Source organism: Anguilla rostrata, chromosome 3 (genome assembly GCF_018555375.3).
Source record: "Anguilla rostrata isolate EN2019 chromosome 3, ASM1855537v3, whole genome shotgun sequence".
NCBI classification, from domain to species: Eukaryota; Metazoa; Chordata; class Actinopteri; order Anguilliformes; family Anguillidae; genus Anguilla; species Anguilla rostrata.
This window is the reverse complement of record NC_057935.1, coordinates 63972444-63985226: the sequence shown is the minus strand read 5'-3', so window position 1 is coordinate 63985226 and position 12783 is coordinate 63972444. Positions and strand designations below refer to the sequence as shown.

The following is a 12783-nucleotide window of genomic DNA, read 5'->3' as shown; positions in this document are numbered from 1 at the left end:
AGACCACGCCCGTTTACCTGTGCCTGCAGGGTGCGGATCTGGGCATCCAGCTCTTTGATCTTCTCTTCCTGCTTCTGGAGCTCGGCCTGGGCCCCCTGCCGGGCGCTGAACTCCTCGTCGAACTGCGAACCGTCACCAGAAAACAGGGGGCTCAGCGCTAGGGTGCCCCCCAGAGGCCCGGAGGCCACAAGCCACACCGCATACGCCATCATAGGCCTACACCTGCGATATTTATAGGCACCCCCCCCCCACCCTTCCACTCACCCTAACCAGCACTGCACAAAGCCCCAGCCCCAGTCTCTATGGTGGGGAGAGACTCCGTCTGGTCTACTGAGGAGGCCTCGATTCTTTTGTGTGTGGAGGGTTAGGGTTTGGAGTTACGGTTTTTGCAACCGCCAGCATGCGCTGAGCTCAGAAAAGCATTGGGCCTGGTTGACAGAGCTAGACCTGTCCGACACTTCAGTATCCATCTCCAAGAGAACACTGAGTATACCAGGAATATGGGCAATTAGAGCAATATTAGCCTCTCGCTATAATGAAGCTAAATGATTATATGGCATTTTATCTCCTTTGTTCAGAGTTCAGATTCTCCTGTTTAATGTAAATTTATACTTGTATACTCGTAAATGCAGACTTTTTCCCCCATTTAAACTTGGTTGCATGAGCTCTGGGGGAAAAATAAAATTAAACATACGGTTTAAGCTCGTAGAGTTTAGTGTCTCGATCTCACAGTCAAAACACATACATCTACATTTGCCAAAAGGGGTAATAATTTCCTATATAGCACAAGAAACACAGTTGACAGGAATAAAAAAAAAAACGGGGAAAACATTTCTCCAGAGAGCGCGGCCGCTTGGTCTAGGCTAAAAGGTTCTGGAATAGTCTGTACATATTTTAGCAGGCTCAGTGGGGCACAGGCAGCAGTGCTTCTGAAGCTCCAGCATTGATCCCTGTAATACTGATACAGATCATGTACTCCCGCTGCCAGCCATTGATCAGAGCACGGCAATCCATAACCTGTCTCTCAACTCCGGGGGAGGAGCGTGGCGGCGCGTCAGCCGCCCAGCGGGGTGATTTATGGAGCTTACCTTTTTGGAAAACTCTGCAGCTTTCTGTTCGCTCTCCTCCACCTTCGCTTTATCCACACACTGGTCTGTATGAAAAAAATAATAAAAAATAAATAAATACATTTTAAAACCTCAAAAGTAAGCAATGCGCAACGGCTACTTGGTCCTCGAAATTAAATTCCGGGTGGTCAAAATCCAGATAGAACTTAGTGAAGATAACCAGTGAGGAAATAACTGGACCAGAAAAACCTGGGCAGGGAAAAGGGAACCTGCCTGTGCTTTCCTCCAGAGGTCTACACTCTTTTCCGCAGGTTGTAATGTGATTTGCAGACGGAAAAATGTATTGGAACATTTGTTTTCGACTCATTAAAGTGAGATGGAAAAAAGGAAGTAAATTTGCTATAAATTGTTTTGAGGAGAAACCTGGAAGAAAAAAAAAACTTTTAATGAGGCTTTGTTGACAAGATCCATAAGCGTTTGTGACACAATCCAACGGGGGACAGCGCGTTTGCGATCACACGCATTTCAGTACCTTCCCCCCCGCAGAATCAGATGATTGTACACATCATCCCGAGCAAGGAGAACTCTCCTCTTTTTTTTTTTTTTTCTAATCACTTCTCCGCCCAAACGATGATGAACGAAAGCGAAGCGTGGCGCGAACCTCGAAGTTCCGCGCTCGCTTTTCGCGAAGCGCGCTCTTCCCAAAGACGGGCAATAACAACAATGCATTATTTAAGCGTAATTAGTACAGACTTATCTCACGCGTCTGAGCGGCTGCAGGTGTCTCTGCAGCTCGGGCACCTCGCGGGACGGCGGGAAAGAAATAACGAGCAAGACGAAAGCCGGCGCCGGACTGAATCTTTCATGGCGGAGACGCGCGGCTTTCGCTGCCACGCGCGCCCGAAAGGGGAGGAAGATCTGGGTCCCGTCAAGCGAAGAAGAAGAAGCCGAGAGCAAAGTTAACTAGAAAACAACACCGTAAGCAGAACGGGACGAGAGACGTTAAAAAAGGAACGACGTGAAGCTCAGACGGTCCTTTCAACCGAATTATCTGTTGTGTGCGGGAAATTAGAAAATGAGACGTCCCACATCTCGCAACCAAAAAAAAAAAAGCAAAGAAAAGCAAAAAGGTGTATTTCGGCATTTGCCGCGCAGGACTGCGCGCTCGACGTTGAGATGTTGCTTAAGAAGCCCGACTGAGGATTAAGTCTCCATTGTGGATCGGTTTTACTCTACAGGGACCGGTCTTGCAGTGCAGGGAATTTTTAATAGTATTAGCCACTTCTCGAGGAGATTGGATACCGGTGTCCATGCTGTTTTTTTTTTTCCACAGAGATATTACTCTGGATTTCAGTTTCCTCGTTGGCTCTTGGGTTGCGACTTCGCGACATCAATCGCTAAACGTTGACAAAAACACTAAAGTGATTAAACGCATTTTTAAAGCGCCACTATTAAGTATTAAGTAGTATTGGTAGGGCTGACCTGCTGACGGTTTAGACAAGCGAGTGAGCTTGTGATACGGACCTAGGAAAAACGCTCCTTGATCAGCTCTCAAATGGCAGGCTACGTAGGCGTCTGCCAGAGCGTGTCGCGGAAATCACATTCCTCTGAACGCTCGGTAAAGAACGGAAGAGAAAAGTGCCGTTCGGTCTCTCCGTGAGCACGTCTCGGCTCCAGTTTGTGAAAAATGAAATACGGCAAATTTGGAAAGACGCCACCGAACCACGTTATGTTTATGTCTAAACGTGTAAATGCATGCTTCGCGGCGTGTAGGCTAACTGCTTATCGATTTTCTCATCCCACGTCGGTCTGCTCCTGTATTGGACGACGGTAAAAACGTTTTCACCGCGTGCGCGTGTGCAGTATGGGGCCACAGCTCATCGCTTTCGGGTGAAATAAAGGCTAATTAAACGATTCAGAGTGAAAGTGGGTTTGAAATAGCGGCCCGATCGGCCGCCGTTCTGTTTTCCTGTGTCCAGCGGTAAGAGAACCGAGCTCACGAGAGCTCAGTTCTCTTGCAGACAAGTCGCCATTTTCGCGGTTGGAATTCGTCACCATCCAAGGCCCGGTTTACACCAGGTCGTTTCATGCTTCTTCAGCAGCCGGGTCGTATCCAGACAGGGATTATCCACATAAAAAAACAGGTGTAAACGCACCGAAGACGCGTTAGGATCAGATTCAAATCCGAGCGCCGACTCTAAACCACTTCCCAGACTCCAGGAGTGGAGCAGCTTGAGGGGGCCCGCTTACTGAGCGGAGACCGGAAAGACGGGGCTGGGCAGGACGCCTGGGGGACGTACCGACGAGGAGAGTGAAGTCCACGTCCAGCCGCTCCCTGTACCCGAAATCTGGGTCCATGCCGCTCCTGTGGAGCACCACCTGGGAGACGCATTCTTCAATCACCTTGTAGTACTGAGGCCTGAGAGGAGAGAGAGGGACACAAACCTGTCACCACACAGTAACATGCCACCAGTGGTCCAGAGTGGGACCAAATATTATCTGTTAGAGTCGAAGTAACACCGAACAGTTTATACTGTGCAGATTTAACTCGTTTCACACCTTTTTCTTCCGAAGGACGGGTATTCCACTAATGACTTCCAGTGTGTTTGTACATTTTCTCTTCGTATATAAAATTAAAATTCCTGAACTGTATTCAGTCCGTTCCCCTGTCTCCTGTGCCCATCAAACTCTGAAAGGACACGGCGAACATCCCACTCCGTGACCTTCAGCACTTAAGGTGACTCCACATCCGAACTCAACAACCACTCCACAGATATTTTCACAATCATCTTTGCCAATTAAGAGGGCCAATTAAACAGGGGACACAAATCTAATCAGTATCTAAACCCAGCAATTAAAAGCACAATGGGAAAAAAAATCACAAGGGGAGACAGAAAAAATCACCGCTACCATTGAAAGTCAGAAGCGAGCTCAGTTTTTTTATTTTATTTTCAGACTTTGGTCACACCACACACGTTCTTGTGTGACCTTTTCCCATTTAGATTATCAATTTTAATTGCAAGTGACATTTAGCAAACACAGTGTCAACTTACGCCGTGCTTCACACTGCCAAATAATTATGTCCCAAGCATGACCTTGACCGGCTCCGGCAGACATGCAATTTTGAATATAGAAATGCGTTCCTCCTCCGCCCCCTCCCTCCCGCGCCCCCCCCCCTCCGCCACAGCGAACGCAGGTCGCATTTTAATGGTTGTGCCCAATCCAAAGATTATTTTTCTTCTTTCCCTGCTGAAAATCTTCACCTGAAGACGTGTAATTATATATTTGCCACTCTTGGTCACAGCAGATGCAGTTAATTTAAACCATTTGAAAAATGTTGTGAGAATTTCTTTTTTATTATTATTGCCACGAGTGATTAAATCTCATTTAAAATCTTACATTACTCACTTCAAGAACCCAGTAACAGCTCATTAATTAACATGTCACACCAGCACCACATCCAACATTATTACACTTGTCCATTACTGCCAGCCTAGGGGTGGAGAGGTAGAGCTACAAACAGTTCCCATCGGCTGACACACACCGCAGGCCTAACCTTCAGAAAGCCACCTGACCTGGATTCCGTACGTATGCGGCAGATTCAAAAACGTCAAGCGTAAGACGTGTCAGCTGCCTGCTCAGCAAACGCACGCATTAACCTTAATATAGCGCTTTTATCCAAAGCGCTTTACAATTGATGCCTCTCATTCGCCAGAGCAGTTAGGAGTTAGGGGTTAGGTGTCTTGCTCAAGGACACTTCGACATGCCCAGGGCGGGGTTTGAACCGGCAACCCTCCGACTGCCAGACAATCGGTCTTACCTCCTGTGCCATGTCGCCCCATGGTCTGGGACAGAGGCACAATGTGGGAGCTCCCATTCTTTCTGTTTGAAATGGATGGCGTAATTAAAACCTACGGGTCACTTGCAGAGCGATTCCGCACCACTTAAAAGCTGATTTCTGTAACGAGGCCACGCTTCTCTGGGAACAGGATCTCCGAACTGGGGGCGGTGACAGGGCCTCTGCTCGCCAGTTATTTGCTTGATATATTTTCCCGACTCACTTCAATTCTTCCCACTAGAGTTTTCTTTTCTTTTTTTTCCCCCTCTGTCTCGTAACCCTTCTAAAAAAAAAAATGATATTGTGTTGGATTGGGACAAATTGACTATGTATACAGCGATGTCAAAGCCAGACTTGCAAATTCACAATACACAAAATGTATCGCGTATCACTTTTTCTCCCGATGTCTTTACTGAGTAAAAACACTGCTTCTGGATTACTCAGCCTTGCATTTGGCATCTGGGTCTTTTTTTAAGGTTCCCTAAACTGTGGATGGTAAGGTGCTCTGCACACGTTGTGTTGACAACGGAGGGTAATCAAAAGGTGGTCTAAAATAGGAGTGGCAGAAATCCCTGGACACTCTGTCTTCTCCAGGCTAGTTTTGTCTGTAACCCTGTGTTATCCTCCAGGTTCTGAGAGACACTAACGCCTCAGCAGGGAACTTCAGATGTCTGAGATCACAATAGGGCCATGTCATGGACAAGGAAGTCAAAGGTTGTTAAAAGTGAGCGCTGCTGTTTTTATATAGTTTTTCTTTTTTGGTAACACTTTACAATAAGGTCACATGAATTGGCATAAACCAATGTATAGTAGCTGTTAATGACTAACTGTACGGTAGCAGTTATACACAAACAATGCTCTATGTGTATGTGTACCAATCTGTATGACTTCATCTGTAATTATTTTTGCAGAAGTAATTTCAATGGAGGGCAATCACTCCTCTAAGGTGGACATAGATTATCCAGATTTATGCATTGAATATTTTTTTGATGGAATCAATACTGACCGCTCTCGGTCAAGTACTCACTGTGTTTTCTTAGCTGCTACGCTTCTACCTGAGCAGTATGCCTAAAATAAGCGCTTTAAAAGGCATTTGACTTAGGAGGGGTCACAAGATTAGCACAAATAGCATGCTAACTTGCCCTTCTACAAACTACTTGTAAAGTCTAAACTGCATCTAAGCATCTTTCTTGGCGTAAGGGTCATGTTCTTATATTATTTAACATGAACCAGACAGCTACCATATTCATTATGCAGCAATGTCAAGTGAATCAGCTAAGTGGAATGTTTTGAATTAAGCGGGAGTCACATCCTGAAGCAGCACTAGTAAAAGCACTGCAAGAGAGCTCTGATTATTATTACAAAATCAGGTCTGAAACTAGGACAACGCACGTGCTAACACCAATAACTTGGCTTATTTCATTCATTAATAATTCTTCATTTTTTGCACTATAGACAGCATGAGGTTGAGTTACCTTTAGTTCATCCCTTAGATACAAGGCAGTACAGTCCCCATTTAAATAGAATAATAAAAAATGATTTAAATGTATCCTGTATTCAAATTCATATTGTTATGTCTGGGTTAGAAGTGACTGAATATTACCATTAATTATTGTCATATGCATGTGTAAAGTAAAGTTATGGCTGGAATATCCATATCTGCTTGATGAAAATTATCATGATACTGTTCATAAGGATAACGTTATCATAACTACTATTTTAGCAGGTGATGACATAATGTACGTACTATTGCTTTTATGTTGCTTTATTATGGTATGCTGGTTTTTTTTTTTCTTCTATCAACTGCATGACACTTCCTAATACATTTTAAATCCAGGTCAACCGGTATATTTATGTTCTGTGTTTATTTTGTAGATACACATCTCGCGGAAGAGCCCGACTTTAAATCTCGAATGTCCTGCATGGAGTAACCGCGGAATGGCATGATTTATATGCATGAACCTGGGAAAGATAGACTGCGCTCAACTGGGACGGATTTGCCCGCTGGTGTCGAGCGAGCGGCGAGCGGCCGGTCAGGATGGGGGTTTTTTTTTTTTCGCCCCGGCTTACGACCGTCACCGACGCCGCGCGCCGAATTATCGCCTGAATAAGCCGTCCTGTTTCTCCCCGCCGCGTCCGCGCGCGGGTTCCACAGCCGGGGCGGAGATAAGGGACAGCGGCTGACCCAGAACTGTCAGCGCCCGGCAGAGGAAGAGGAGCCCCCGGTCCCCAAAGCACCGCGCCACCGCCCGCCCCCAACCCCACCCCCCCCCCCCCACGCTGTCCCTCACTCCGCCCCAACCAATCGCCGAGCTCCACAGAGCCGATGCCATTCAAACGGGCGGGGCTAACGGCAGTGTACATACTCTTCTACCTGCGTGTCTGTGGCCGTTCGTTTTTTTTTTGCTTAATTGTTTAACGGTCGGTGACTGTCAAACAACAATTAATCTATTGGCCGTCATTTAAAAAGAGAAAACACTTTTAATTATTATTGTATTGCATAACACCGTCTTTTTACTTTAGACAGTTTTATACAAACAGTACTATTAATCTTCTTATGATGATTTTTGTTAGCATTATCAGTAGTAGCAGTAAAAGCAGTAATAGCAATAATTGTAGGCTAGCTCCACTAAACCTAAGGTCACATCACTCTCTCTCTCTATTAGATTCTGAGTTACAGAGTAATGATTCTAGGAAAGTGAAGGGAGAACATCTGTAACTACCTGTTCCAGCTTAGCTATATGCAGGTTATTCATTTTGGGTACAACTGCATCACACCTGTCTCAAAAACCTGACATTGCATTCATCAAAATACAATCATTTGTATAACTTGTGTTATTTTAAGTTGGTGAATGATTAGGTAATTATAATGGCTAGACAGCAAAGGTTATCTCCAATAAAGCAGCCAACTAAAATCCATCAGTTCATCCGTTAGCATTCTTTAGACTTTTTAAAACTATGTATTAATGTACAGTTTCGTGAAAAAATCTGTAATGATCCGAATATATCACCGAAATTGTATACTATTCTCGATAGCAAATTTAAGCCATTATCAGAGATACTTCCTGAAATATACTTGTTCACTTATCAAAATGTCATGTGTCAGTTTCACATTTTCAGAATGAATGCCCCCATGTACTTACCACAAACATTATTACACTCGGTCAAAGGTTCAAGGATTAGTGTCACAACTTTATGATACCTAACAGGCCGAGACTTTTTGACCACTGCACAGAATAACTTCATTATTGGCCCTGTGCCGAATGCACCGATGGCAAGGAGTCATAACTGAGTTTTCACTCGCGCTGAATTTTATTTCGCGAGGCAATAGCAAAGCCCCTAGCGTACACGCCGCCGCGCGAACGGCTAAACTAAACTGATCGGATGACCGCCGAATCATTGGCCGGCCACGGTTTTGGCATTTCAGATCGCGGAGAAAACCTTTGAAACAAACTCATCCGCCCGCTGGCGTATCCGAGGCGGCACCTCCGCGCTCCCAGCGTCTTTGATCGCGGGCCCGTCTCCGACACCTACGGACGCGGCGCTCTCTCTATCCGCTCATCCGGCCTGACAGGAAGAGACAACGCCGCACTTCCCTCCACCGCTCCCGATGGGGGCGGGGCCACCGGGGCTCAAGGTTATCTCGGGGATTCTTTTTTCGTCGAGCGCCACGGACGTTGTTTCCCAACAACACATCCTAATCTGCAACAAAATAAGGCTCGCTGGTTCAAAGAGCTCACAACAGAGAAGTAATTAACCGAGAACACCGAACAGAGCATCCTGAGACAAAACTACACCTAGCGCAGCGACGAACGCTTCTTAGCTCAGGAGTAAAAATGTATTTTTAAAAGCTTATCTTTAATAACGGCATGCATTTTTAATGAGCATTTGGAGTGATCTTTTTTTCTTGCTGTCGGAGAGGGGCCCTGGCGTCTGAGACAGGGACAGACAGGAGTGCTGAGGAGGAATTTTCTGCACGAGTCGGTTAATGTGTTTTCTGCTCCTCACTTTCTCCAACAAGCTGAGGAATACATTATTCATCGCTGGAAGTGAGTAGCAACTTGTCTATGGTAAACTATTTTTCCCATCCCCCTCCTCTCTTTTTAAAACATTTTCTCCTGAAAAAGGACTGACGCAGCAGTGAATTGATCACTGCCCTTGCGTGCACAGACACTGCAGTTTTCTGACTTTAAAATTTTTTACCTTTTCTTCCTTTTATACAAATTTCTCTCTATCTCTATCTATGATTCCACCCGAATTTGGGATGTCCAATTTGCAAGCTGTGTTCAAGCGTGCTCATATACGCCCCCTACTGCTGGCTTGAGAGAGTGAAGACAACTCGCAGTTCTCCGAAGAAATATGTGGCGCCAGGCAGCTGCTTTCTATCACACTGCAGCCTCAAAGCAGGGTCTGAGGAGACCCAATCATACGCGTGTGACGAGAGCGAACCACGGGCGCCCGGACAGCCAACAGGGGTCACCCAAGGAATGAACACCTACTGAATCCCTCCCAAATACCCCTATTCCATCTGAAACAGTGGCCCTCACTCAATGCGCCACAAGCAGCGCTTTTACGGAGTGAGGTACCCAGCAGCCCTGCAGGTTTCTGAATGACACAATCATACCATGCCTTAATTCTGTAAATAAACAGTAAAGAGGGGCTGTGTTTGTTTCGGACAGGGTGTGATGCTTGGACCCAGTGGCGTTTAGAAGGTCCATTTAAAGGGGAGTTGTGATGTCATATTTGGTAACTCTCCACTAAGTGGGGCCTTCCCAGGGGCTGGGCGGTCAGGGGTTTGAGTGACAGCTGGACAGGCAGGGAGGGCGGAGCTCACCTGATGAAGTAGTCGTTCCTGATGAGCAGAAGATGCTGAAGGATGGACAGGAAGTAGTTCTCCGACGCCGTGTCCTTCACCATGTTGGACAGCAGATGGTAGACTTCGTTCATGTCGGTGCACAACAGGTTAAGGGACGCAGCATTGTTTTTTTGAGTCAAACCAGGAGGAAGAAAAACAACAACACGAAACACGGTTTGCTGAGGTGCTCGCATTTTTGATAGCTTTCGAGAACTCTGGCACATCAATGAGCGCCCGTCTCAGTTCAGAGCCGGAGCTGCCAGCAACTCAAACGTGAATGTAAACCTTGTAAAAGAAGCCGAGAAGAAGAGTTCTGCTTACAGTACACGGGGAGGGGGCGGGGGGGGGAATGCACACGCTTAATCTCGCCATGAAAAAGCGTTCCCCATCACCGTGGTGACACGCGGCTGTCAGGGAGGAGGCTGTGATGTCCCACACGTTCACTTCCCACTTTCCAACCTGTCCGCTCCGAGCCAAGACGACAAGGTAGGGAATGGCGTCCCCCCCCCCCCCCCAATAAAAAACACAAGTGTGATGGGGCCCCGTGTTTTCCTTTTTCGATGCGGAAATCATTACATTGACGGGTCTTCCTTCTGAACGCTCGGCAAAACACGCAAATTGAGGAATTACCGCGAATACGCTCAGAAAGAAAAGCGTGTCCTTATTTCGCCCGTTCGCGTCGGGGCTAAATTGCGCAGAACCAAATCCATTTTTTTACCATTTGGACGCGGGCATTGTCCACAGCTCCATTTGCGTTCTGTATGCACAGCCACAAATCACAACTCATTCTGTGGCGCTTTTTCTTTTTCTAACGACCCCGCAGACAACGTGTTTCAAAATCAGAGGCAATTTGAGCGCGCGCGTTCGAAAGGCCGGGGGGGCTGGGGATGGGGGTGGGGGGTTTGGGGGTGGGTTAGCGACATTTCTAATAATCCATTTATGCATGCGAAATTTGCCGAATTGGAAGAGGCGTTCCGAGTTGCGAGAACGTTTCAATAAAGTGAGTTTTTTTTTAAGAAGCCTAAATATTTAATAAAAACAAAGAAAATAAAAAGTTTCCCGCCTATTTGGCTGGCGGGCTTGGCGATGTTTTTCGTTCTGACACTTGCTGACCCTTAAAAAAGGGAAGCAGACAGGTTCTCCTCGCAGGTTTTCACGGCTCGCTAGCTTTCGTCTTCTTGTCTTCCGCGGCGGCGGCGTTTGATGTATCGTCTGATTTAGCGGCGCTCGGCGCGCATTTTAAACCGAACTCCGAGGCCACGTCTCCGTAATCCCTCAATATCTCTTTTACCTTTTCCCCTCCATCAAGTATTCAGACAGGCCTCATCACGCAGAACCAGAACTTGTAATGATTTTAACACTTTTTTTTCCCCTTTTGGGAGCTCATTTCTTAAGAAGAAGAGTAAACACAGAGTGGGGGGGGGGGTGATTTGCAATAAACACATTCCCTTAAAGTGGGGGAAGGGGGGGGGGAGGAATTCGCAATAAACACATTCCCTTAAAGTGGGGGAAGGATGGGGGGAGGGGGAGGGGGGGGGGGAAGAATTCGCAATAAACACATTCCCTGAAGTCTACCTGTCAGACACCTCCTTTCAAGGAGCGAGAAATTAATCAAATAGGTATGAATATTTAAACCCGCAATCATGAAAAATGTATTCGTCGATGGAAAATATTGCTGAAATCCAGTGCTCAGATTGGGCCATCTCTTGCCCTCGGAAAAGAAAAGACGTGTTCTTAAACTTGCAAACGATATTGATTATGTGTCCACCGATGACTCTCCCCTAGGGAACAGGCTACGGTATTTGATGCTGAAAATAGCGGTTTTTAACAGATGAAAATCATTGTCCTGTTTTTTAACAGCCATATCTGTTTATTTATTTATTATTTCACAATTATGTCCACTTCCACAAGACGGATGGTGGCTATTTGTCTCGAAAATGATCATAAATTGTCACTAGTGCCTGTCAACACCAGCGGCACAAAATGCTTAACAAAAGCAGCTGGAAGTTCTGTTTTTTTATCACTACAGATTATAAAATAGAGGAAAAGAGAATGAAATTTTTTTGAAAAAAAAAAAAAAAAACAGACAATCTACAGCGCCATTTCCACCCGATATTCAGTTACGACACCCTGTCAGACCGTCCGTTTAAACTGACAGGAAATGAGCCCGGCCCAGCCCAGCCCATAAAGACAGTGGTTTATTCAAACTGTTTGTTTGGCTGATCGGAAAATTCACACGGATTTCTGTCTTCTCGTTTGAAAGCCGTATAAAAAAATAAATAAATAAAAAAGAGCCTGAAATGAAGAGGCTTCTTTAAAATCAGCGCACACACGACGGCGAAAGAGAGCAGACAGGAATAACTCTCGGCGCGTTAAGCAGGGGCTGATGAAAAATTGATTGCCATCATAATATGTAGTGTGCGTCCTGACAGCGCCTGTTGAAAGATTTACAAGATGGCTGTGGGGCGGCGCACGGACCAGGCGTGAGAGCCTTTCGAAGTCTGCGCAGCTGCATTCGCTCCCCGTGTTTCTATGGTCAGTCCTCCGGGAATACGGGGCACCTGATTCCACATTTTCATACACACACTCCCACTCTCCTCTTTTAAAAAAATAAAAAATAAATAAATAAATGCTAAGATTGAGAAACTACTCCCTCGGTTTCAGAATAAGTGACAGGAGAAATTTACAGGCGTGTATTTTCAGAAACGTGACGAAGCTGACGATATTGACGTAGTGCTGCAGAGATGGCCTTTCTGGCTGTCGTGTTCTGTATGTTCGAGTATGAGAAGAGAGCAATGAATCTTCTTACAAATGCTTTCCCCCATCTATCTTCAGCATGAAAACTGAGATTTGTAATTGGGGAAAAGATGTAATAAAACTGTATGTTATAGGCTCCTTTGAGGAGAAACTGAGATATAAAATATGAAAAAACTGAATGAGTGGAAGCCTTGAGAAATATCATCTCTGATTTTATGATGACATAAGCTCATTTTAAATTCATGCCTAACTACATGCAAGGGGGT

At 45.8% G+C, this 12783-nt stretch overlaps 1 protein-coding gene across 1 annotated transcript in view; it reads right to left on the bottom strand.

Annotated features, from left to right (window-relative positions):
• diaph2 (diaphanous-related formin 2) overlaps window positions 1-12783 on the bottom strand; it is a 446422-nt gene that overhangs the window by 289282 nt on the left and 144357 nt on the right. Inside the window, 4 exon segments of the mRNA XM_064329326.1 lie at window positions 18-122; window positions 1089-1153; window positions 3368-3486; window positions 9740-9856. Coding sequence (XP_064185396.1) covers window positions 18-122; window positions 1089-1153; window positions 3368-3486; window positions 9740-9856 — 406 coding nt within the window.